Source organism: Haliaeetus leucocephalus, unplaced genomic scaffold (genome assembly GCF_000737465.1).
Source record: "Haliaeetus leucocephalus isolate CR32 unplaced genomic scaffold, Haliaeetus_leucocephalus-4.0 Scaffold702, whole genome shotgun sequence".
Lineage (NCBI taxonomy): Eukaryota > Metazoa > Chordata > Aves > Accipitriformes > Accipitridae > Haliaeetus > Haliaeetus leucocephalus.
In genome coordinates this window covers 6,048,916-6,076,011 of record NW_010973138.1, presented here as the reverse complement: position 1 = coordinate 6,076,011, position 27,096 = coordinate 6,048,916, and the positions used below count along the sequence as shown (strand labels likewise).

Here is a 27,096-nt window from a genome sequence, read left to right as displayed (position 1 = left end):
AGGAATTTAGGAACATGCTTCAAAAAAGGCTTTTATGAGATGATACTATACAAAGACAGTTCTACACACTATGTGCCTGCACAGTGAAATGAATGAACTTGGAGCCCAAACTGAAATTTATTTCAATGATCCAGGCTATGGAAAAGCATTTCCTCCTTAGGTTCAGAGTTACTGCATCATCTCTGTCCCTTCTTTTCTGAGAGTGCCAGAAATCTGGAGAACAAATCATGGTTCTTTTATTTATGAGTCCAGACTTATTTTTATATTAACACAAAAAGATATTTGCTAACCCATTTACAATTTTGAGAAATTATTTTCTGGTAATTACTTTACAACATCCAAAGCCCTTTGTAGTTTTAAAGTCTTCCAATTGGAAATAAAATCTTGAAATTTCAGTAAGTAGTTTCATAGCAAGATTTCACGTAACATATACTTATGCTGAAGTATGAATGGTTTGATTATATTTGATGAACTAAAAGAACACCTTAAGACAAATATAAAGCTGACTAACAGTTCATGCAGAAAAAATTAAACCAGAACATAAACAGCCTCTTGTTCAAAGCAAAATGACACACACTCACTTAGAAAAGACTTTTGTTATTAACTTTCTTACAGAATTGAAAAAATGACAGAATTACTGTATTACCAATTATAAAGTAAAACACCTGAAATGTCATTTTTAGTCTCAAATTAAAGGTCCTTTTTGAAAAATCATGGTAATTCTCCATGCCTGTTTTTATAAAAAAAGAAGGAAAACCAAAAACTATGTGAGGAAACTGAACTTTCCGGGTTTCATTACTTTAAAATTTAACCCTGTGTTGTACTCTTTTTATAAACTAAAGACTTATACAAAAGAACGTATTTTTCACTGACCTAGAAATATTTTTATCGAGTTGAACAGTGTTAAAGCTGTATTTTTTAAGATTCAAGAAGTGAAGTATTGTATCATTTTCATGGATAACTAGATTACTGTACACCAGAATACATACATAATTTGTTAGTAAAGTGTATTATGTACTTGTATGATAGCGCTGAAAAGGACAATGTTTAAATTTGAGTCTTAATGTCTTGGAATATGCTCATCTCGGTGAAATAAATCTTCAGCGAGTCTTCAGTAGACAAATAATTTTTCTATTAGTTTCATAACTAACAAAACCTGGTTTCTCTTATGTTTCTGTCCTGTGGTTAACTCTGTGTCTTAAATAGTGAGCTCCAGCCGACACTTTTGTTGCATTCATAAGGACATTCTCAGGCTTTCTAGTTTTTTGAAGCTTGTGGGAACACAATAGCTGTGAGATCTCTACCTTTCCTGTCAAATTTGGTTAAAATCAGCCAAGAGGTTCGAAGGATATTATGTACACACACAGGGACATGTACATGCACAGTAACACATACAAATCTTGTTTCTAGGGGAAAACTTAAGGATTTCCTTTAGGATAAAGGATAAACAAACCTATCTGGCATGTTTTAAAATTTACTTGAAAAATACAGAGAATTACAATACATGACTTGTTAGTTTTCTAGGTAGCTGTTATATTTACAAAGTTAAATGAAAAGATATGAATAAGAAATTTTATATGCAACTTCCTGAGCTAATGGCAACATTTGTAGAGTACTGTCTTCTTCCAGTGCGTAGATATTATGTTCTTTGAAAGCAAAGACGTGTGACGCTTTGGGTTTTTTTCACTTCTTTTAAGATTCATCAATAGAGTAGGAAAACCAACACATTAAAACCAATTATAGATATTGCATGAGATTTTTCATATCCTTCAAAGAAGAGTGTTCATACCCAAAAGAGCACATCCTGCTTTTTTGCAAGCTTCAGCTATTCCTGCAATGACACCCTCAGCCACTTCAACATCAAGTTTGCCACAGGCAAAATAGTCAAGGAAGAAGAGGGGCTCCGCTCCTTGAGCCAAGATGTCATTGACACACATGGCAACCAGGTCCTGACCTATGGTGTCATGTTTCTTACATGCTTGTGCAATCTGCAAAACACAGCCAGAGAACCCGTTGGTTAGCTTTGAGAAACTGAAACACAAGCGGAGAGTCTGCAATGGAAGAGGGTCGAAATCACGCAGTTCCTCTAGGTGCTTTTTGAGGAGCAGCTTCATTTACTACCATCTCTGTGAGCCTCTCCTAACATTTTATTTTAGGAATTGTTACTTTCCTAATTGGCAAGCACAAAAGGCACTTTATGGAAGAGGACTGAACTGGAAAGGGTTTCATTGCAGCTTGCGTAAACACAATAGGAACCGTATAATTAAATGTTTTTCCTCATGAGTAATCTTTTTGAGGGTGGAGATTCTACCTTAATGAAATGGAGTCCCTGATTATGTACTTAATATTAAAAATGAGTTATTTTAAGCATCATTTCAAGTATGGCTATTTACATGCCAGAAGCTAAACGTGTATTTAATTCTTTTGCCTGAAGGAGGGCAATTTCATTTTTCCTTCCCTTTTTAGGAAGACAAATAGTTACTTTTAAAAGAGAACTGATATTTTCTGTTAAAAAAATTTCCTTTCTGTGCTATTTTCCTTCCTTTACATGGATCTTCACATTACCTTGAGTTTTGTGCCAACACCATCAGTTCCAGATACCAAGATGGGATCTTCATAACCAGCTGCTTTCAAATCAAAGAGGCCAGCAAATCCTCCAAGTTCTGCATTGCAGCCTGTGAGCCAGAAAACAGGAGAAAATAGTAAATTTTTACTTTCAGGTGTTTCTCCAGGATCTCCAACACAAATTCTCTATGATGTTTGTCAACATGAGTTTGCTTTGTCACCAGGAAACTTTTCTCTGATGTTTAGAGCCTCTTAACAGAGGCATGGGAGCTCCTAATTGTCTTGCATTTGCTTTCTTTTTTCTTCTTAATTACCTAAGGCTAAAAATCCAAAACTTTGTGATTGAACATTCAATAATTACTGTGACTGATATATTTCACCTTTGCACTTAGTATTTTTCTGAAAAACAGAAAAGGAATTATGGTAACAGATTGAGGCCCACTGCTTCCTGGGAAAGGATGATAATTAGGCATTTTCCAACTGAAATTTCTTATCTCTTGTTAATACTGCTACTTATAGTATATTAAGACTCCTTGTTCCTAAGACTGGTTGTGATAGGTAAGTACGGTAACCTTAAAACTAAATTTGGTTAAATCCTAAGAGTGAAACAAACATGAGTAGAAAATACTACGAATGCTAAGAAATTACTAGTTGTACTAGTGTGTGTGTATGTATCTATATTTTTATCTCTATGTATATCTGACATTATTTGAAGGTTCTCAGTTAATTTGAAGTAAAAGGGTTATTTCATAAATGAATGATACCTTAAAACTATCAAAAGAATTACAAGGACTTGCTAGAGCAAGATGTGCCTGAGATCACAACAAAAGAAGGATGAATTGATTCTGTTTTAACCAAGCAAAAGATGTGTCTTCCCTACCTATCTCAAGCAATAGATAGTATCTCTGAGGAATTCTGCATCTTATAGACCTTTCTAAACATTCATCTAAAAAATCGTATAATTCACTGTGCCAGAAATAATAATTCATGCAATCAAAAATAGCAGTAAATGGTAGGATTTTTGCTTGCATTTATCCTTTTAGAGTGCTGAACTGTATTCTCTAATGTTCATGACATTCAGGAGATACAGTTTAGAGTAATTTTGGGAAGAAAATCTGTAAATTTAAGGAAGTATGTTTTGAAGAAATCACAGGCATTCGCTTACTGCAGATATTTATTATGTAATCTAGAAACATGCAGAACACATAAATATGAGCTTTTGTATCAAGATCAAATGAAAAGCCTCATTGCCATGAACTGACTGAAACAGGAATAGAAGGTACAAGTCTTACCTGACCTTGATGTGGCTGCAGCCAGGGGTTTAATTTTCTGAACCAAAGTATTCCCTGCTGCAATGTCTACCCCGCTATTTTTGTAAGTCAGGCCTCTGAAAGAATGTTAAAAAAAGTTACGGCAATTGATTACTAAATGCACAAAGATATATTTTAAAATAGTAGTTACTTCTTTACATCATTGCATCACTAAGGGGATTAACCATTCAGAATCCTATTCTGCTGTCAAGTACCACTATTTTCCCACTTGTACAGTAACTTTGCTCATATAAAATGATTTCTAAATATTGCAATACTCATTTCAGGCAGGTTCAATGGCTCAGAGGTTAATGTTTTTGCTGTTTGGAACCTGACCTCACACATATACCTGAAGATAAGGGAGTATTATCCCAAAGAAACAAAACTTCATGGATTTGCGCCACAGAGAGTCTGCCATAAGCAGTATGCAAATAGTTCCAGATATCTTGAATACAGCATCAGAGCATCAGTATCATATGCCATCCAGTCAAATACCAAGATAAAAAACAACCAAACAGAAAAACCCAACCCAACAAGGTAAAATAGGTAGAATAATGGATCTGATTTTGCAAGGTTTGAATCCCTGGTCCAGATACTGAGGTGTCAGTAGTATAGTTCCTATGCTCAAAACAAAACGTATACAGAAATGCACTGCTAAGTCTGAACACCTCAGCACCATGCAGGATCAAGCTCAAGTTACCTTTTCAAAATGTAAGTATCACATAAATCAGTAGTCCTCTATGATACTTCGAGAGTTTTACAACTGTAGCTTAAAGGTTGTCTCTCCTTATCACCTGGAATGATACCACCACAAAACCAGCCACACCTCTTTTTTACTTAAATGGACTTTCTATTAAAGTATATATTTTAAAGTTTATTTAAAAATACCTAAGTTCCTAAGGTCCATTTTAGCAATCTAGAAAGAAATGTACATAAACTCTGGGTGTTTTTTTATATACAGCCACACCATAAAGAAAACACACTTAGTACAAACTAGTATATGTACCTTGTCTGTCCCTACGACTCACTGGGGACATTAAGTACCATCCCATGTCTACAGAAGGATGTTTTCATTTTGGAGACAGTGAGTTAATGACTTTTAATTACTAGTTGCACCAAATGTATCTCAGTCCAGTTAAGCAATTTTATTTCTACACTGTCAGTGGCATGAACCAGGCTACCTGGTGCATCCCTATTTTAGGTTCCTACCTATTTTAGCTCTCTTATTGATGTCATTCAGTATTAAGTTTGAACTCTAAGGGTGAAACATGCTGTGGATTAACAAGGACAAATACAACAAAACAACTGGCCAAAGACCGGTGCTACCAAGAAAATACAAAGGTATCTGCACTCACATTATATCACTGCTCAAAAATTTGCAAGAGGAAAATAATTATAAGAAGCAGCTGTTCAGCCTGTGAATAAGACTCAAGGAAATACTAGCCTGCAATAACAAGAGACCAAAGTCAGGCCCTTTTAGTCTGAACATGTTAAATATTCAACACACTTTCACCTTATTTTTAAAAGCATGGTATCTACTTTGATTCTTTAAATGAATCTTTAATTCTTTGAATTTTCTAAAATATTGTTTATTAAATAAATATTATGGATAATTTCACAAGGTGAAATGCATAGGGCTTAATCCTGCAAAGCTGCCAAGAGGAGGTGCATCCCCAACTTTACAGAGCCAGCCATCACTCTTCCTTAACTGTGTGCAACACATAGTCCAAAGTGAAACACGCCTCACTACCTGTTCTTCCAATCTTAGGATGTCTGAGCAAAAAGCTGGTGCAGACCCAAGGCCAGTGACACAGGTGCTGACTGTAAACGGTTCCCAGGAGTCTCCTTCATAAGCTAGGGATCCTCCCAGCATACAGGCACTCCAGTCAAGAAACTTGCTGGCTATGGCCTATGAACTAAGTGTTTTAGAGAACTGCTCATTGAAGTACCTTCTTCTGTTGCCTCACACACTGACCTGATTTTTTTCTACTACAGTACAAATACCAATTACATGTTTTCACATAAATTTCTCAAAAGATGCACAGTACTTGAGAGAGAAAGAAGACTAAATATGAACACCCTTGTTCATTTAATAAGTTTATTGATCACAGCTTTACAATATACTAATCAGTGTACACTGTCAGCAAAAATGGAACTCTTATTAATATGCTTCATAGACTACAAAATAACCTATTATCAAAAGTTATGTTTTGAGCTAATTGGAGCATAGGCAGGCAGATATGCTTCATATTAGGTAAAAATGAGTCTAAAAACCTGCAAGAAGCTCTCAATAACATTAGAGGGACAGTAGGACACACTGCTTTAAAAAAAAACCCATACCCATATCACCTCAAGACTGCTAAACTGAATACCATGAAAATAAAAGGAATAATAATAAAAAGGAGTGATAAATCCTACCCACGTTGTTAGCCAGCTATTCCATTAAAATGCATATCCCAACAGGGTAGGTGTTTCAAGATAATTTTAACCATTTCTAAAAATTTTTAAATGAATCAATAAAATAGCTCAAACTTTGTATATACATCTCATTATATTACTATTAGGCTTATGGACAATACAAATCTAAAGCAAAAGCTATGTTTTAAAGCCCAAGAACCAGAAGTTCACCTTCCCTAAACAGATATAGCAGACAGTAAGACACAAGTTATTCCTATATGCTTGTCACTGTAGTTTAACTCAGACTTGGGAGAATAAGAATATGGATGAGAGAGCCATCAAAAAGCCTGCTCCTTCCTTGGCTGGTCTTGCTTAAATTGCTTACAATGATGGTAGTTAAAACTTGTCTAGAGTTATACCCAATATCAACGTCAGTTTATTAATGTAAACTGGTGATGTATTTAAGTCCCTTCTACAGCAGTTATTTCTATTTCAAGTATTTAAAATATCTACCTGGGTTGTCTCAGGAAAGCTATAGCCCGATAACCAATGTCCTTTCTATAAATGGCACCCTTGAAGTGTATGGCTGCTACTCCCTTGTTGGCTTCTTGCAGTGCTGTCATTAGATCCTCTTTAATAGCAGTTACTGTAAGGACTCTTCCTCCACTAGTCACCACTTTGCCATCCTTCAGGGCTGTGCCTGCATGGAACACCTCCAATCCTAGTTGCTTAGCCTTAGGAAGTCCTGTGATTGTTGTTTAAGAAAATAAATGCCGAAAAAGCAATTGATTAGAACATTCCCTATTACATTACAAACGAATAACTATTGAGCACTTATTGACTGTGTCTAGAAACCACAATCAAGCTCAGTGTGATCGTGCTGGGAAATAGGAATAAATTTGTAAAAACTACATTTTGAGGAGAGACAAGTCTGCTACTTGTATGCTCAGAGACACAGAAAGAGGTATTTAGCTGAAACATTTGCATACAACATCCAATTCCAGCTGGATTTTTATACTTCACTGACATAGAGACCACAAAACATACCAGCATCAACATCATGTAAGAATCAGTGATAGCCCAGAACTACTTTACTGTAACACATATTAAAGAAAAGCTACAGAACTTAATATAGTGTGGAGAACTGAAAATGCAACGGGTGCATTACCAATAAACTTTGATGTGTGAAAATTCAGTCGTCCATTGCTGACCCATAACCATAAGATCTACAGTTTCTACGAATCTGAGTTACACCGATTCACCTTCATCTGGCAAAAGAGAGAACGGAGAGACCAGGAGAGGAAGCAGAATTCTGCAGTTTCTCCTGCTATATTTACCTGTTATTTCCAAACCCTTGGGATATGTTCCTGGATACCCTTCACTAGCCATGACCACTGTCACAGCTGCACTGTCTTCAAACCAAACTGGCATGGAACTAGACAACTTTTTATTGATAACCGCTTGCATAACTTCATACAAATCAGTTTTCAACAGTGGAAGAATTACCTGCAAAAATACACATTAGCAAATTAAAGAAAACAATGTACATCGTTACATTTTCTTCACTGAGCTTTTAAAAATACTAATGCAACTGTAAAAATAACATTAAATAAGTATGTTCATACACTGTATTTTCACACAGATATACATACTGTGCCTAATCTATGTACCTTTAAAAATACTCTTCCTTGAAGACAATTTCTATGGGTAAAAGAACTGCTACATGTGGAGGGGAAAAGGTAGAGGCCAAAGAACCCTATTTGTTCTGAAGAATAAAAATGAAGGGTTTTGTTCCAGTTGTCAACAGGGATTCAGGAAAAGAAGTGTTCACTTCTTTAATAACATAAAGAAAAATCCAAATCCGTTCCAGAAAAGACAGGAAAGTGCTGAGTTTCGCTCAAGCTTACCCTTGTAAATCCCATATTTGAGTATAACCTGCTGAAATCTCTGGAATGGAACAATTTCATAACAGACCTTCTGTCTTGAATAACCAAACCAAACATTTTAAATCTCAGTACAATTAGCTAATTATTCATCTGAAAGTTAAGGATAATGGTAGATGGTAACTGACTTTTCTTCTCCCATAATGCCAAACTGTATCTACCTACAAAATAACTCACCTGACATTCTGGGTCACCAAATCTGCAGTTAAACTCAAGAACTTTAGGTCCATCTTTGGTAAGCATTAATCCAGCATAAAGCACACCTAGAATAAAAAATTGTATAAAAGACTATCTAAGCAACTGCATAGGTCATTTGTTTTGCATCTATGCATAATAGTCTTAAAAAGGATGCCACCTGTGCTCATTTAAAGGTAGGATGTTAACACTTGAGGAATAGTTGTGGTTACAATTTGCAGCTTATTTTCAAATATTTTCTTTTCTGTTCTTCCTTACTTGATGATTATCCACCATGAGTGAAATGACATCCATTGATTTCAGTGGACTCTAAATCAAGCCACTATACCAAACCCAGTTTCCAAATAAATCAAAGTTATCTTCCTTAACTTACAGTGTGAATTAGGCCTACAAAGAGGACAAAGTAAAAAAAAAAAGTCTTTCTCCTTATGATTAAAACCCCCAAACTTATGTACATACCAAAATAGGGGACACCTTCTTTCCTCATGCCATCAACAGTTTTCTGAAGAATAGTATCTCTTATTTTCTCCAGTAAATCTTTAGAAATCTAATAAAACAGGATTAGAAAACAGTGTTTGTAAAAAGGGAATGCATGATTTTTCCCACTGTGATGGCTAGTGTTTTTAAGAGCCAAGCAGAACACTTGAATGGTCTCTTGCTCACTCCAAAATGTTTCATGCAAAGGAAAGCTAATAGTTTTTTCTCTCTCCACAGACAACATACCACAGCATTAAGACAACTATTTGCATTTCTTCAGACACTTTTCCATTCTTAGATCTACATGTGCAAGCAATCCCACTGGCTTCACTGGAACAAACCATTTGCACAGACATACTGAAATTTAGATAAGGCCTCCCAAAGACAAATCACAGTTGGAAAGTATAGTGATGAATGATCAAATTTTATTCAATAAACAAAATTAATAGCAGTATAGAGGAACAAACCCCTTATTTTTTTGAAATAAAAAAAGAAAAATCACTGGCTATGACATAGGTGAAGAGAAAGCAAAGTAAGTCCTTTTGCAAACAGAAGTTACTTCCCAAACAGAAACCAAACTACCTTAAGCTACAGCAAAAATTCCTCAGTAGCTTAGTTCAGCACAAGATAAAAATGTGGTTTTAAGCACTTGGTTCTAATGATCAGTATTTCATAACACTAAAAAAAACAAATCATAATACAAGGTTGCAGAAATAGCAACACTTCCACCTTCATAATTAAAAGCATTTCAGTAGAAATATCCTCCTCTTTAGAGAAAAAAAATTATCAAGTTATGGACTTTACTTGACTATGTTTGTTCTAGGCAACTCCTTCCATCCAGGAGAGTCCACTCTCTCCTGTTCATCATGGTGGAACTAAAAATTCACACATGCTTTCAATACTAGAGCTGTAGTACAGCTGTAGTGAAATGTCTCCTTATCAATACATTTTTACCTGAGGTGCTGGGGAATAAGCTCCCATCCCTCCAGTGTTAGGCCCTTCATCTCCATCCATTAATCGCTTGTGGTCCTGGGCCGGAGGCATGGGAGCAATTGTGACACCATCAGTGAAACATAAGCACTAGAGGAGAATAAAACAAGGAGAATAATTAAAATTCCAGTGTGTGATTAAAATCAAAGTGCAAAAAGTGCAAATATATTTGATGTTCAGTGTTGCAAAAGGATATTTAAGAGTATAAATTCTGTCTCTGTGATAAAACGAACTACAGTATTCTAAACATTTCCCTTTTCTCTCAGGAAGCAATGTCTCATTTTGTATGACCTTCCTACAGAAATTACCTTTAATAGAACATATGAAAAATTATACCATCAGTAGCTGTACTGAGAAGAAATACTCAAAAGGTTAGAAAAAAATTTAAATACTCCATGACGGAAGCTACTTCTTCCCTCCCCCTTCCTCCCCCTTGACCTGGAAGGAAGGCATTAGATTCCTTTCAAGATTTCCTTTTCCTTGTTGATAAAACTATTTACTTTGGAATTATTTATAAATTACTTATACAGCAGATGTTTTTATCCTCAACATCTTCATAATAACAAGCCTGCTGGCATCCCCTGCAACTGGATGATAATGTTCACTGTCTGGACTACTGCTAGCAGTACTCAAAAACATAATGCTAATTAAAAAACAAGCAAGGATTCCCCTACAAAACCCCAAAATGCCAAAATATTAATATGTTAAAAACTATGGTCATTTGTGGAAGGTGAATTATTTTGTCAGGCAAGGTAAGCAGTATGTTTTCTTCATTGCTGTCAGTCATCATAGAAAAAAACCCTGTAAACTGCATGTTTATATTATTGTGTTATATTACAGTAAGTCTGCTAGTATTTTAAGGATTAATTAAGAGCATTACATATTTTCCACCAGAGAATGAAGATCTGGATAACCCCTTAGTTCCTAAAAAGGTCAAGCCAACCAGGAATGAATAAGGATGACCAATATCTGCACATATAATTTCTAAATATCGGGCAGGAAACCAGACTATGCAAAGATTGGCAACAGTTGGAGATGATCGCTTACTTTATAAATACCACCACCTCCAAGATGAATGTTCACAACATCCAGCATAAGTCAATTTCAGCTCCAGGACTCGGGAACCTGAGCTGATACTTGGCTGTTCTACTTTCTGTGATGCAGGTGTCAAGTTGCTCTGCCACTTCAAAACCTAGGCTTTCATTCTCCTTTTCTCCTTCACACTCTGCTAATAAAATCAGATATACTTTTTTAAATGAAGGAGCTGAATCAACTTAAAATGAAGGAGATGTTCTCTCTACATCTCCAGAGTAAACCAACACTGTCAAAACATTCAACATCCTTTGGTTCCAGGTCCTTCACCCCCAGGTGCACTTTCACATTGCAGTATCTCTGGCAATGAAACTGGTTAAAGAGGATCCTGCCTGCACCTGTCTTGAGTTGATTGTTCCCTTGCTCCAAAGGAGTTTACTGCTCCCTCATGATGCAGTTCAACATATTCCCTTCATCAGCAAAGCTGATAAAAGTAAGTCTCCATCCTCCCTTACTCCCAAGCATCCCTTGCCTTGCTGTGCACTTCACCATCCTGTTACTTGTACTGATTCAAATGGCACTAGGCTCTAAACCAGAACACAGAAAACATGCAAGGTGGTGGTGTTGATTTCTTTGAAAAAAGGTCTTTAGGTTGTAGCTTCATGAGCAGGTAACCAGTATAACTGAATCAAAGGCAAAAAGCAGTGAAGAGGTAGCAATGTGGAGGGGAAGGGACATCTTATACTGTCTTTGCTGTCAGAGAAATCACAACACGGAACTACGTGCTCAGTGACACTCAAAATTTTTAAGGTTTGATTTTTTTTTCCCCATGTGGCAACAGCTGATTACTGTTTGAGTTATTTTATTTAATTTGAATTATTTTAACAGACTGCAGGAAGTTTGGTTCTTAACACAGCTGTCTTTAATTAATACAATTTTATTTATAAACAGATAACTATTTTTAATTTAAGTAATAAATCCTACACATCCCTGCTGTAGGTACTTCCATAGTGTTTCCTAAATAGTTTAGAACAGGTATAGTCAAAGTGTTACAGTGAGATGCACACTTACAGAAACTTCTTCTCCTTCAAGAAGTTCTTCAACAACAACAGTTTCCCCAGCTGTGCCAAAAGTCTTATCCTACAGTAAAAACAAAACCTCTTTATTTCTGTTTCAGTTATTTTAAACTATTCAAAATGCAACAAGAAAAAGTATTTTTAACACAGGAAGAAAAATGCAGCACAGTTTTGAGACTATTAATCCATTCTCCACCCTGGGTATGTCAGCAATAGTAAAATCTTTGCTCCTCTTTTCTGTTTATTCTTAAATAAATCCAGATTTTATGCTTAAATATTTTTAAATTGCAAATTATATTTATGACTTACTGAGCAATTCCTCATGCTCTATCTTCTGAAGTTTGCACCCATGATACTGAGACTAATAACAATGACTGTCGAGTCTATAATCTGAACTTTTACTTTACAAGAAAGTACAATTCTATAGACTACATTGGAAGCAGGCAATATTGTCATATTCCAATGCAACGTTTGAACACTGACTGCATATTTAGGCAATTAAGAACAACCAACCCACACCGACGAGATAATTTTGCATGTCTACAAGACTCTCTAACATATGGGTTTTTTGTTCCAAGACGCTGGGCCACATGTTAAGACATATATTTGTCCAATAACCATACACAGACATACACACACAACAAAATGTGAGTGCAGACCCTATATTCTGACTCTTGAAATACAAGTGTGTCAGATAACATCTCCTATGATCAACATAGCTCCACTGAATTGTAGATGCTGTGCTGCTGGCACCAGCTGAAGACCTGACCTTTATGTGTCGTATTTTCCAGCTCTATGTTCTTAACTGTTCAGATGACATTGCTTCATTTTGCTTCTCTTCAGATTTTGATGGTCCTAATATATTTTTTTAATATCCTACCTAAATGTATACTTAACTTGAAATAATTCCACTGGCATTTTACTACACATTTAAGTTCTGTGTGACTGGAGTCCTAAAGCTGATGTTGCTTGTCAAGATCCAGCTCAATCACAGTGTTAATATTACAGCACTGTAGTACCTGTTTGATTGCAGCAGCCTCAAGTGGTAAAAAAGGAAAAAAAAAGGGAAAACCATATGGAAATAAATGTGGGTTTTCATTAAGAATGTTTTTATTTCAGCCTACAGGAACTTTGCCTAAGAAGAGTACCCTGCCTTAAGCGATAAATATGACAGAGCTTCATAGCTGTCCAAATAATGGTAAAAGAATTGACGTCTTTTAGCCAAGTTCCTATTACATAGAAATAAAGAATATCTTTGAGACTCTAAGACAGTTAACTTATTTTGTGTAAGAACTCCTCCAGTTAGTGCATGACATTTCTACTCACCTGCATGATTTCAGTAACAGCTTTGCAGGCTTCTTCCTTGTTTGAAGCCACAATTACTCCTTTGCCAGCTGCCAGGCCACTAGCTTTTACAACTAAAGCAGGGAAGTTTGCACTTCAAAGACAGAGAAGAGAGATTCAACAGTAAACACTCTGTAGGCATTTTGAACATTTCAATAGTTGAAAGATCAAAATACTTATCAGTTTTCATAGCAACCATTTTACCTTATTGAATAACATACAAATAAAAACCAGGCTTCTCTTGTTATTCTATGCTTGTGAAGCATTTCTGCTTCCTGGTTTTTTCCCCATCACTGAATTTCATTACTGTTCTGAAAGGTTGCTTTCCTTTTAATAATTTATTGTTGTATCATTTTTGGGTCACCTGGATTGTATTCTCATGAGTAGATAGATCCATCATTTGCCAAGTAAGTCTCCAATGCAGAATTTATATTCGTTGAGAAAAGGAACAAGGGCGGCAGAACATATGACTATCAGATTGCAAGCTGTGTTTCCACAGCAGGCATTTTGAAAAAAAAAAAAAAGCTTGTCCTATATCCTCCTGTAAACTGAACACTGGAATTTATTTTCATTTTAGAACAATAAATAAGAACCATTTAATTATCAGACTTATTGCAGTGTGATAATGTCATGTTAGATTATCCTTTAAAACCTTTACAGATGTTCTATCACAGCCAAAAGTATTGATACAGAAGTAACCATTTGATTGTTTGTTTTGGATACCTAGCACACTGCACATTGCTGTAAAAAAAATTTCTAAAAGGATAAGAATTTTACCTGTTAATAAAACTACATGCTGCTTTAGGATCACTAAAAGATTTCCATCTCGCAGTTGGGATCTCATGACGATCCAAAAAGGCTTTGGTAAAGCTCTTACTGGACTCCAGCTGAGCTGCCTTTGCTGTTGGACCAAAACACCTTACTCCAGCTGCTGTCAAGTCATCAACAATTCCTAAAAATGACAACATGAAAAAATTTTATAAATCACCAGATGATTTACAGGAGTCAGGTAGTCCACGACTACAGATGCACTGATTTGTTGGAACAAGTATGTCAGGAATGGTAAGCCATACAAATCTACCAAGTGCCTGTTCTACCAGATGGGCCTTAGATGCATTCTTAACTGTAATCAGGAGCAGCTAACCCTGCAATATCTGGGGCTAAGAATATATGCGGCATTTGGTAAGAGATGACAATCCCTCCTTGTTTTATTCTAGCTTTTAGCTAAAAAGTTGACATTAGTCTTTTGGGAAGATGACAATTGTTGATCATGTAAAAGATTAAAACAGAAAAATTATCAGCATGTTTATAAATATTTTTTTTTACCAAGTCTCAAATTACTATTGTTTCAAAAAATAAAAATTCCATAGGAAAATCAAAAGCCTAGTTAAGGTTCCTTTATGGAAACACTTTGATACCTCTTTTACTAATCCCAAGCACTTAAAAAGAAAACGAACATCTAAGGATATTTTAACTGTTATATTGCTCACACAATACCCTTCAGAAATTAATTTTCGTCACAGCACAACCCTGAATTTCAGGGAAACTGCCAAGGAGGATCTGTTTCCATTCCTGTTGAAGACATTCAGATACTGTTGAGTGGTGCACAGAAGATGGGGACTAAAATTTACTTTTCTTCCTAAATTATGAAGGCTATGATTTTTAGCTTGCTTTCTCTTACCAGCAGCAAGAGGAACCTCTGGACCAACCACAACCAGCCTGATCTCCTGATCTCTGCAGAACTGGGCAAGTGCACCATGATTGCTGACTGAAACAGCTGTTGAAGATACAAAAGGGCAATAAGACTGCATTCATTACTGTTGCTTAGCACTTATTTATCACATAACACTGAAGAAGCATTTTCACCAGTCTCACATTTTTGAATGGCAGGTCACTGTGAATCTGGAAGAGTGAGGCATACACTAATACATAGACTTACATGCAAGGCTTAGACCAAAATACACCACCAAACCCCGAGGCAAAGGCTGTGGTTCCACATGTATTGTCAACCCACCTTGCTCTTGAAGGTGAGAAAAAAATTTTGTGGTTCTCCAACACTGCCATAGAGTACACTGGTCTCATCTCTAGGAACATCCTATTTGCCAGCACAAGAAGCATTGCAAAAGATCCACATGAAAAATAACTCACAAGCAAAAACCACATTTTTCAGCCAGTCTCTTCCCTGAGTAGGGTCACCATGAAGCTTTACACCTGTTCATGCCAGCGTGGTGCAGGGGACAGGAACAAGTGGCTGGTGGTAGGATTGCAACTGGTTTCTTTTCTTTTTTCCTTCTTTCTGTAGTGCCAGCTAAAAATTGCTGCACTAAACTGATCCCACTGAAACAAAGGGGAATCTGAACATTTTTTCTTACATTAGGCTGAACTTAATAAGGACAGGTGCTGTAATTATGGGTGAGGATATTTGGTCTTAGTTTTTTACAACCATTATCTTTCCATAAACAAACATTTAATATGACGACACGTGGAATGCCAAAAACTGTGTAAACAAAAGAAAAAGCTTGCATGAAAGACAATAATGTCAAGTCTCATGATAAAAAAAATTACGCAACACAGTGCAATTCCACTGCTTTTATCAAGAGTAAATAAAGCCAAGGTCTATAGAGGATGGGAGCATGAACCCAGAGAGAGCCCAAAAAGCAGTGAGCGCAGTCCGGCGTGGATTGGCTGCCCCTGCAGGGAGGAGACTAACGCATCAGGGCATGAAGCTGGCAAAGGGAGCACAGTACAGCACAACACACCCTCTGCGCAGCTGGACTACTTAAAGTTTTGTCCGTAATCTCCTGTTAGTGACCGTACCGTGACAGGAGCTGATGGTCTCTTCCAGCTGGTTTACAGGGAAGTGAGGAGAGAGAAAGGAGAGGCAGTGATACAGCAGCTTCTGCTGGACAAACAGACACAATTCTGTGTTGGTGCCCTCTGAGCTCCTGTCATCCTATATGAATAAATTGCCTGCTTTCACAAGAGAAGCTGCTATTTCTGCCTAAGAGATGGCATAAAAGCAACTATCTGAAACCCACGTTTTGGTTACAGATTTACCCTGTTTGGGTGGAGTGGGGGAAAAAAACAGACTAAACATGAATAAAAATTACCTCCTTGATACCTATTTAATGGTTCAATTATTTTGTTCCACCAACATTTGTAAGTAAGGAGTAGCAAAGGCCTTTGACTTCCATGTGCAATTTATGCCAATTGACTTCTGGCTCACAAGACAGCAGAAACAAAAGCGTAACACCCTTGGCTTTGAAGTACTGATTAACATAAAGGTCAATATTGTCTTTCAGTCCCGTGGGGCTGTTGTGAAAGCAGCTGGAGAACAGCAGATCCTGACTAAAGAGAGTGGGAGGTCTGGTGGGCAACTGAAAAGGGACGATCCCTGTTCCCTGCGAGCTTAATCCATGCAAAGGGGTGCAGGGAAAGGAAAGAGCCCATAAAGTGATTGTGCTTTTCATCCCAAATTGTCTTGCCGCAGGTCTGATCTACTAGTGATATGAACAGTGATTATGGCACGAGATTTACATGTGGAAACGTCCTAGTAACAAACGGAAAGGAATAAATCACATTGTTAATATGTAATTTTAACTTTCCCCCCAAACATCATTTTCCTCAGGATGTAGACTGAAAGGGGACATTCTTGTAGCTGTGTTTCATTTCTCAAAATGACAGCTAAACATTCCTTTCACACTAGCCAGAAGGACCTTGGACCAAGGTTTTCAAAGCTAGAGCTTAAAGTTAAGAGTATAAGTTACACTGAGAGCTAAAATATGATGGAAGGAGGTGTCAGGATGCTAAAGTCCATTCCCAGACATGTATATGACTATCTCTGGATTCAGCAAGCCATTCTGTATGTTTCTGGCATCAAAATTGCCCTGCTAATTAAATATAAATTGAATATAAAACTATATTTAATCACTCAACCTAAATCTGTCTTTATTGTCAGAAACGATTACTGACTCAAATTAACCATGAAAACTTCTTTTGACTTAGATACAGGCAAGGTTTGAAGGATTTAAGGTTATTTATAATTTTAAGCTCACCTTTTTATGTTTCAGAAATCATCTGAGAACCAGAGTTGCAATGCTAATTAAAGGCAATCTCATGAACCATGAAGGGAGAATGAACTTGCAGAGCCAAATCTTAATTATACCAAAAAAACAGGAACAATGGTAGCAGTTTCACAGACGTCTTTGTCCAGGCTCACACAATAGGGCTTACATGCTTCTGTAAAGCTGTTTTCCATTTTCTCCCGAGTTAAAATCTAGACCCCAGTGGTAGGACTAAAGTGCCTGAGCAGGTAAGACAAATCGTTTCCTTAAAATCCAAAGAAGTCAAACTCTTCACAAATTCTAGATTCTTCCTCCCCTGAGGATTTCTCTCCCAAAGTACGTGTAAGCGCATAGTCTAGGAAAAAAAAATTATAGTACACATGGTAGATTTCATGGACCTGGCTCAAGTATTATTATGCACGTGCTCAAATATTTTCCACTGTTGAGGGTGAAGTATTTTTTATGGAGTAACAAGGTGAGAGAAAAGCACAGCAGTTTTTAAAAGATGCTGCTTGTAAAAAAATACTGAAATTAACATTCTGCAGGCCATACAGACTGGCACTGACTCCATTTAGCACAAGGGTAAAGATTTTTGTTTGACTTCCTGGGATGAGAAGGAAAGGTATGACTTTCCTGTCAGGCTCTTCCTTGCGCCCTCTGCTCAGAGGCCAAATAGAACAAAAAACTACTTAAAATACTGTGACTAGTCAAAGAAATTAAGGACAAAGTTATTTAAACAGCCTGTAATTCAGCATTCCAATGGAATTAAATACGATAATTACCTGCTGTATAAGAATCTGACAGGATTCATGTTTCCACATGAGATAGCAACAAAAAAAGATTTTACTCACATAGAAATATATATGCAGAAAATTGATGTATATAATTCACGTTCACATGCTTACGATGTTAACTTTAATTCCGTATGTTATCACATGTTTTAAAGTGGAAACGTAAGCCAGTTGTTTAAAGTACATAATTCAGGATCTGTTATGTAAAGGACACAAGACAGGAGTCTCTGAGTAATTACCCCTGGTTTTGTACTGACTCACTGTGTGCCTCCAGGCAAGCACCTTAGACCAGTATTTTTTAAATGCAGCGCGTAATTTTGGATGCTCAATTTGAAATACCTTAAGCTTGATTTCTCAAAACTAATAGCTATGAATAGTTTCAATTACAGCCAAGCAGAGCTTAACATATTAAGCTAGAAGCTCAGAACAGGCAGTCAGTATGAAGAGAGAAACATTTGAAAAGAACCTTAACTTCTTAAGGTCACTACGACAAAGGAATGAATGTTTTTCTATGGTTGAACATTTCAGGTGAGAAAGTATTCTATCAAAGGTTGTAGGGATCACAGGCCTTCCATGCGCTTCTGAGAATATAATAGTGAATTTAGTACTTTAGGTGCTGGCATTTGCTTCAGGGACTTTTCAGCTGTTCACCAACTAGTTGTTGAACTGTAGCGCCTACCAAGAGAAACCACCACCCCTTCCCTGCTAGGTGCTGGGAGGTGGAAACCACAGCAGCTATCCCTGAGCTGTATTCCCAGAGGAACGTGCATTAGGCAGATGGAGTTTTGGCTGCATCCTCCACCCCCAAACCTAAAGAATTAGGTATCACAACTGAGATCATATAAAATGAGTGGTAGTTGTGCAAGGCTTCGCTCAGACATTTTTTTCTTTTTAACTGCATCTATATGATCTATTTCACATGTCCAAAACCTTAAAAAACAGTAATAATAATAATCTTTTCACATTAACAGCTGTGATTTCAGATCGATGACTAGAACAACTTACTGGCTGAGTTACCAAATTTAAAAATGGTATTTTTTTTTGTTTTACCTGAATTTGAAATTTTTCCATTGTCAGCTGTTCCTGCATTTCCTGGAGCAACATACACATGCTTTACATGTGGGGACTGAGCCAACTTCCAGGCCAGCGCATGCTCTCTCCCTCCACTGCCAATCACAAGCACCTGATCAGCCATTAGTCTGCATAAAACCAGAACACAAGCAAAACAGCCAGAATTAGCCGCGTGAGGTTAGGAAAGCGAGAGCTTCACAGACCACAGTTTTAAGTGCTGGGTGCAAGGCAACTCACAACAGAGATGAATTGTCACTTTGTTTCAGGCAACAATATTTTTCTAAGGGTTTTGTTGGTTTAAAAAAATGTACCTGAAAATGGGTAACTGACTTAATCAGATGTGATATAAACTAAATGTCAAAAACTGACCCGCTCCAGAACACAGAAGTAACCTGCAGGGCAGTCCATCCTGGTTTTCCTTTAGTCAGACTGGCAACTGCTCCAAGTTATACAGAAGTCTGCAATACATGAAAAACCCTTACAAGTGACCAGGCTGTGATTTGTAGCCTATAGAAATTCCTGGAGAATCCAAGTCTGCAAAGGGCAAAGCCCTTCTGATCAACTAACCGTATGAACACAGTATTACAGTGTTAAGAGCTGAATGGGACCACTCAAGAGTTTTTAGAGGTATTATCTGAAAGAGCTCTAAGTACTTCATGAAAAGGCAAGGCTAAGAGCAATGAGACAGGGAAATCAACTTCCAGCTCCGTCCTTCCTTAGGAGAGAACAACCATGAGGCAAACAACAGGGAATACCAGGTGTCATTAATAAAGGAGCTCGCTCTGAGAAGGTCCTGCAGGACATCCACTCCTCTTTCCCATTCCACTGAGTTTTAGAAAAAACACACTAACAGTCTCTTGGCCTGCGGAAAGTAGGTGTATGAACAAAGGCTGCAATTTCATTACAATTTTAAACTTCCAGCAATTTTAAAGGTCCAAAACCTTTTCAGCAGTTTGGAAACAAAATGGTCACAAAAACTACATGAATTGTTTCGCCCTCCGCATGTCATTATCTGTGTGTGTGTACATAACTTACACATATTGGAGTGATGTCAATATTTATTACAATTTTTTCTTTGAGCAGCTTTGAAAGTTAGCCTTTGCTTTATAAGACATACTTACTTCTATGCATATTCTCTACATATTTACTGATGTACGTCACCTCAGAATTGCTATCCCGACAATGATACCACACAGCCAGCAAGGGAATAGAAGAGTTCACTTACACTGAAAAAACCCGCTGGAACTCAGAAAATAGTAAATAAAGAAATAAAGTAAGTACATAATTTATAAAATAAATACATATATCTTTATCTGGAGTTCATTGAAAAGCAAAGGCTAGCCTCCTAAGCTATTCAAAGAGTAAGCTGTTAAGAGTCACATTAGTCCAACATATATAAATTACACACACAAACAATGCCACTGCACTGGTTAAAGTGAGAGTTTTATTCACAGAAGTCAAACAGTCCCTGAAGAAGCTATTCAGCGGAGCAGAAAGCGAGCAGCCACAAATTGGCAGGTGGTCCTAAGCCCAAGTGCACCATGCACTACTTGCAAAAAAGAATCTAAAAGCTTCAAATCTTAACATATGCAAAATAACAATCTAAACCTATAAAAAATGGCTTAAGCATTTTAAGTCATGAGAATAAACAAAACCAGTTTTGTGCTGAAAATGAATTTATTCAAAGGGCTTTGCATGGCCAGCAAAGAGGTCAGATGTGTCCCTCTGCTATACGAATCACCTCCCATTCATCGGGATGAGGAATGCAGCCCAGATAAGAGTTTTGGTCAAAAAGAACAACGAGTCTCCCTGTTGTAATCCCAGCACACGTAATACGCAACCCTTGGTCACTCCCTGTGCCTCTTCCATTAAGCAGCTGGTCATTGAACCTGCGCTTGCCAATGTGTACAGTGCCTCCCAAGGTGAGCTGAGAGAAAAAAACCCAACATAGGATGCAGCTTGAATACACGCAGGTGACAGCTTCATTTCCAAGAGCAGCGAAAAGTCAGATCTCCTTTGTGGTCCCCTCCTCTATGGGAGGACAAGAGAGGATGACTAGCACAAAGCACATCTTAAACAAAAGAAAAGAAAAGGAAAAAAAAAACCCTAACATTTCTAAGGGAAAAGCAAAAAGGCATGGTATAAAGCAGATTTTCAGCCAACTGATAAGGCAGGGGCATGTGCCTCTCCCTCAGGTCAGCTGCTACAGCTCGACTTGAATAAAGCTGCTCTGATAGTTCTGACCCTGGAGAAACCTGTCCTTCCTGAGGACCTGGACTATGCAGGAAACAGCTTCTGCTCTGAGGACCCTATGCGATGCGTACCGTGAACCTGATTTTTAAATCCAAGCCCTCTGTAATAAACTTTAAACAGGAAGAGCCCACACTTGTTTTAGAAGCTATTCATATGCCATTTGCTAAGATATTTTAATCCATTAATGAAGGAATGATTTGTTCAGAGAGTGATACTCTTAGGCAAAACATCCAGTCAGAATAAAGACAAAATAAACATGAATAGAAGGATAAAATACAAAAAATTAACACTGAGTTGTTCACTATGAACTAAACACACTGGAGTTAAAATTTAATTGTAGTTTCAGGCTGGGGGAGACCTATAGCTTTCTAATCAACACTGACAAATATACATGTTGCAAAGTTGTGGAGATGTTTTAATTACAAAACTCTAGGATTACTTACAATAAAAAAAAAACCACGTTGGGGTGAAAATTATCAGTTATGGTATACACATTTGGGACACCAAGTTATGCTAAACCTCTTTTATATTACAATTCAAGCAAAAAGAAAAGATAAAACAATAAGGGACTGGCTACAACAAAGGGATGAATTAGACAAAGACAGTGACATAGGACAAAAGAATGCAATATAAAAGAATAAACATTTATCATGTAGCAGGCAGCTATCCCATACATTGAAGTTAAACCAAACAAGCATGTTTTCAGTGCTGTCCGGAGACAGTCATCATTAAATACTGATTTTTAAGGCCAATTTTATCAATAATAAGTTGAGCTATACACATTACATAATTTTCTTACAAGTACCTCAGAACTGAGTGCAGAGATTTAAACCCAAACAGAGAACATACTTACTCTATCCTACGTGCTGCCAATCTGAGGAAAGTAGTACTCAAGAGTTCAGATGTGCAAAGAGAAAGGAGATAAGCAGACTCTGGTTAAAATGTAGTACCCCTGTCCCAATATTACCGCCCCATTGACGACACTGTGCAGCTAGCCAATGAACGGGAAAGTCCAGCCATTCCAGCTGGGAAGAGGGGACAGAAACTTGCATGCAAATGGTCTCGGAGTGAGGATCAAAAACTTTGCAGAGCAGAAGCAGCACATCCTGTTGTTTCTAAACTTGTAAAATAAATTCTGTCCCATCCCAGGTATTTTTTGCAGTCAAAAACTACTTACTAATCAGATTGTAAGATCTCTTTTTATCTCAAAATGAGGTTATGCATAGTGCTATGCATATCAACAGTATGAAAGAATAAGGTGCATGATGCACATTCATGCTCCATTAAGCCTACTGCTTAAAAATAGTAGGGCAGGCTTGAAGATCCAGTGACACTGTTGCCAGCTAAAGTAACTCACCATGCTGGCAACTCAAAGAATCACTCACTTTTTTTCCCTGAAGTAACATATTCTAATACTACTGTCAGCTGAAAAAAATTAATAATATACAGCAAAAAGTTTTATATCGGAGCAAGTAAATAGAACAAGCCATGTATCATATGTTCAAATAAAATTTAACCATCCTATAACAAAATGTGAGTAAAAAATACGTTTCAGCCATTTGTTTTGAAACTCAGTGTTATTTGTGCATCCCACAAGTGGTATCCTAGCAACTTTTATTTAGGGATGTAGCTTGAGAACTTCTGGTGGCAATCCCAGTTCAGGAGGCTCAAATCTAGTAGTGGCAGCCTTTCTTTTTCACACTGTCATAGAAAGATGTTGTTTAGGCCCTCTGCTGCCCAGCAAAATCTTGCATTAAAAATAAAAATTCCAAGAGGCGACATTTCTTTTTATTTTGTGACTAATCCAGGAGTCAAAAATTTGTTCTCAAAAGACCAAAAGCCATTCACAAGCTAGATATTTCTTCTGTAAGGATTATCACACACTCAGGTTATTTGGAAGCAATATGTGAAATCCTTAAAGATTCCAAAGCACGGTATGTAATTACCTTCAGCAACCATTGTCTGCTATTGTAAAGAAGGAAGATATGTTTGGTTAAAAGATGTTTTAAAATAAAGACAAATGGCATTTCAGGCAAGGGTCTATTACTAGGTCCTTATATGAAGTAAGAACAGGAAAGCAAAAACAAGCTAATCACTCTGTGTATCCAAGAGGAGAGGACACAAGGATTGAGTGAAGACAAGTTGACCTCCAGAGCCTGTCCCTGAGGTTGCCAGTAGTAAGTCAGCAGGGACGAGCATCAGCCTAGAGACCTTTATCCTCCACAAAAGGTAGGGCTCACCAAGAATCTGGGCAACTCTTCCACTAGGTCACGGCCTGAGGAAGGCAAAACCAACAGTATCTGATAGCTTTCCCCATCCTGATTCCTCCACAAGGCATGGTGAGATTTCAAATACAGGTAGAAGTGAGATGAGGCTACTAACTCAGCTGCTGCCCCTTCCCTATTAAGAGGGAAGGGACAGCAGCCATTGACTCTTTCTCGACCTGATCCTGTGCACAGACTTGTTAAACTCAGCTCCTTGGTTGCATTTATGAAGGTAACTCTATAAGAAAATCCTTAAGCAATTTCCTCCCAAGTTTCAGTTTCGTATCATACGTGTGTGGTGCAAATTACCTAAGTATTTTATCTCAACTAGGTGGAGTCTCGTATTAAGCCATTGCTTTATTACATCACCCCTAACTAAAGCAGTAAAAAGGTGCAATTAAAATAAGATCTATGCAATACAGCACAAACAGTAAAGGGTATGACTGGTAGCAGCTCACTGCTTCAGACAGTGTCTTTTTTTTTTTTTAATTAAGCTCCAGTGCTGTTGGTTTTCTCTGTGCTCCATGATTGAGACCTGGGTGGACTGTGTTTTGCTTTGGTGAGCCAAATCTTGAAAATCTGTGTGAAAAAGGTGCCACAAAACAAAGTAGTTTTAAAAGATACTTTTTTGTGTCTTAGTTTCATCAAAATCTGAGCTGAGAGTGGAGTGACAATGGTAACACATAGGTATATTTAAAATGTTGCACTGTGCAGCTTCCGAAGTGTTTCAGCCCTTCACGAAAAGGTTTACTGCTCAAGAAGGTTTACACTCTGCTGCAAAAATTTACACATGCATTAATGCTGGACCCATTCATATACCTTGTTGTCATTGAAAGGGGATGTCGTGAATCCAGACACACTCTCCCTTTCCTTGTACTGGCTCTGGTGCTGACTTGAGCATAGTCAATTCACTGAGATTTCATAAAACTAATCTGAGGAAAAAAACACCCGAAACAATCCAAAACAGATTTCTGTAAGCTGAACTGGCTTGGAGCGCAATCAGCCAAGGTCTAAGAGACACTAACAGTGAATGGATGGGACAACAGAACTGAGCAGAATAATTTGAGGGCAAGACCTGCCTTTCAGGCGGCAACAATCTATTGTATCACTGCACATGTAACATCTAACCTTAGCTGCAGCCTATTTAAAAGCTGAAATACCTTAGCTTCCCAACACAGGGATTCAGGAAACCTGATGCAGGCATTCAAGTTTCTTTAGACAAAAGATATGGTCCTTGCCCAGAGCACCTTAACTCCTACCTTTCCTAGAGCTTAGGCTACAAAATGGCCCAGCAGTGACAGCACTTACCCCAAACACAAAGAACTCAAGCCCAGCGTCACCGAGAAGGTTCAAACCCACACCCCCCAGTCCCTGGAGAAGAGCTCTTATCACTTGGCTTGGTACTAAAGGAGAACGTTCACTTTTTCTCTAGAAGTTAGGCAGGAGGAGAAGAAAAAGAAATAAAGACTCACAGGGCACAGGAAAAACACAAAACTGGGAAGGCTGTGCAATTCGGCTGCCACCCCATTGAGTGTAGTGTTAGTTTCTAGCCCTAGCAGTCAGGACCATGTATGCGGTTTTTTTCATAGACCTGTAATGGGATAAAAAATTGAAAGAACGGATTGGAAAAGAAGCCAAACCGTAGAACTTCCTCCTCCCAACTCTAACAGCTAGGCTGTTGCCTACCCCCTCCCAGGAACCTGCCGTCCTTTACCTGGCTTTCAAACTCGCCAGCAGCCAGGTTACGTGGTCCCAAACCCCCTCAGGCTGAACCCAGCAATTCTGCTTTCTGAATTCATGCTCTCATCAGCGGGCCAAGCCATGTCTTAAGAGTCCGCTGCAAGTTACGAGTGCACACAGCTACACTTGAGGTGAGCCCCAAGCTGGCCTTCCTGGTGAACCTCTGCCAACTGCTGGACCCCGTTCAAGCTTGGAGATGAACTGGAGGCTGAAACGCACAAGCTGCAGGTTCACCGACTGCTGTTTCACAATTGGCTCACGCTGCCCTTTGCCAGTGCAGCTTCCCATTGGTCCCACCAACTTCTCCACCTCCAGTCTCTCCTTCCCTCTCTCCTCCTGTGTGTGCCAAGGGTTGTGCAGTCACTTGGATCAGGAAGACAGTAATGCTGGAAAGCTAACACTACAAGAGTAACCAACCCAGTAAAGTGAAAATATAAATATATATGCACATATAAAGGAAATACTTTTCTGCCAGCTTAGTGAGCTAAACTAACTCACTCAGGGATGAAGTGATCGCCACAGAGAGTACAAGGGAAGCAGCAGAAGCAGGCAGGCAGAGAGGGTGAAAAGAGCTTGGTTATGCTGCAGCAAACTGCTCATCACACCAGCTGTCCTGTGCACTGCACCCTCAGATCATCTTGACTGATCGAGAGACCATAACGCAATCGGTGGCAAACACTGCTGCACAATTTACCTTCTCACCCAACTGCTCATTCCTACCTCTTGCTCCAGCCTGTTTATGGTCACAGGGTGAGTTTGATCAGAGAATCAAATGAGGGCTGGGGAGGGGAAGAGATCCGTGTCTCTCTCCATGTTTTTTTCCTGTGTGGATCAGTTTCCAGAGGGAATTCACCATGCCAATTGTGCAGCGGCTCTGCTGGTGCAACGGAAGGTACAAAACCAAACAGCCATGGCACCTAAACCGGCAAAATGGCCAAATGCAATGACAGAAGTGCAAGCTTAGGCTAGGGCAGCATTAGGCTCATCCTGAAGGAAAACAATGTGGCCTTAGAGAACCTTTAATTTCCTCAGGTTTCAATACCATGAACAGTTGCTTAAGGAGTTTGGAGGCCTCCAGAATCAGGTAGCAATTACGATTTTCAGTTATAGCTTTGAGTTTAAATAAGCTTCTTTTGCTCATGTGTTTTATTTAGGACTAATTCCTGGCTCTTACCTGGCTATATAGAGTGGTGTATCAGATTGCTTTATAAAACAAAATAAAACAAGAAAATCATTATTATCTGTGTGTGCACCCCTGCAGAAATCCAAGCATCACAGTGAAGGCCTGAATCAGAGCTGAGAATAAAACATACATCTTTCATAGCCTGAATTGAGGCTCTGCAAGAGCAACTTGCCTCCTGGTGTGATCCTCCAAATGACTGGATTGTGCGTTTCCTAGGCAAAACATTACCTCAATTTTGGCTGCTAAAAATAAATAGGATCATAAAGTTTTACAACCACCCTCAAAGTACTATATTTTGACACTTCAAAACTCTGTGTAGGAAGCTGGAAGTGCTCAGTGTCTTTCACCATTGATGTCTCAGAAGCTCCTAGGTGAGAACAAGAATGAAGGGGGGGGGGGGG

The 27,096-nt window shown here is 38.1% G+C and overlaps 1 protein-coding gene across 2 annotated transcripts in view; it reads right to left on the bottom strand.

Annotated features, from left to right (window-relative positions):
• Window positions 1-27,096, bottom strand: part of GART (phosphoribosylglycinamide formyltransferase, phosphoribosylglycinamide synthetase, phosphoribosylaminoimidazole synthetase) — a 39,447-nt gene that overhangs the window by 11,667 nt on the left and 684 nt on the right. The window contains exons 1-14 of one of the 2 annotated variants that reach the window (XM_010580391.1): window positions 22,362-22,388; window positions 19,235-19,383; window positions 15,011-15,106; window positions 14,107-14,281; window positions 13,312-13,423; window positions 11,981-12,049; window positions 9,842-9,967; window positions 8,870-8,957; window positions 8,393-8,478; window positions 7,610-7,778; window positions 6,786-7,017; window positions 3,858-3,952; window positions 2,566-2,675; window positions 1,790-1,988 (exon numbers count right to left, since the gene is read on the bottom strand). In XM_010580391.1, the coding sequence (XP_010578693.1) occupies window positions 1,790-1,988; window positions 2,566-2,675; window positions 3,858-3,952; window positions 6,786-7,017; window positions 7,610-7,778; window positions 8,393-8,478; window positions 8,870-8,957; window positions 9,842-9,967; window positions 11,981-12,049; window positions 13,312-13,423; window positions 14,107-14,281; window positions 15,011-15,106; window positions 19,235-19,379 (1,702 nt within the window). In that variant the 5' untranslated portion in view covers window positions 19,380-19,383; window positions 22,362-22,388. Of the gene's footprint in view, window positions 1-1,789; window positions 1,989-2,565; window positions 2,676-3,857; window positions 3,953-6,785; window positions 7,018-7,609; window positions 7,779-8,392; window positions 8,479-8,869; window positions 8,958-9,841; window positions 9,968-11,980; window positions 12,050-13,311; window positions 13,424-14,106; window positions 14,282-15,010; window positions 15,107-19,234; window positions 19,384-22,361; window positions 22,389-27,096 lie in introns of those variants that run through there. The other variant, XM_010580392.1, reaches the window with a different exon arrangement.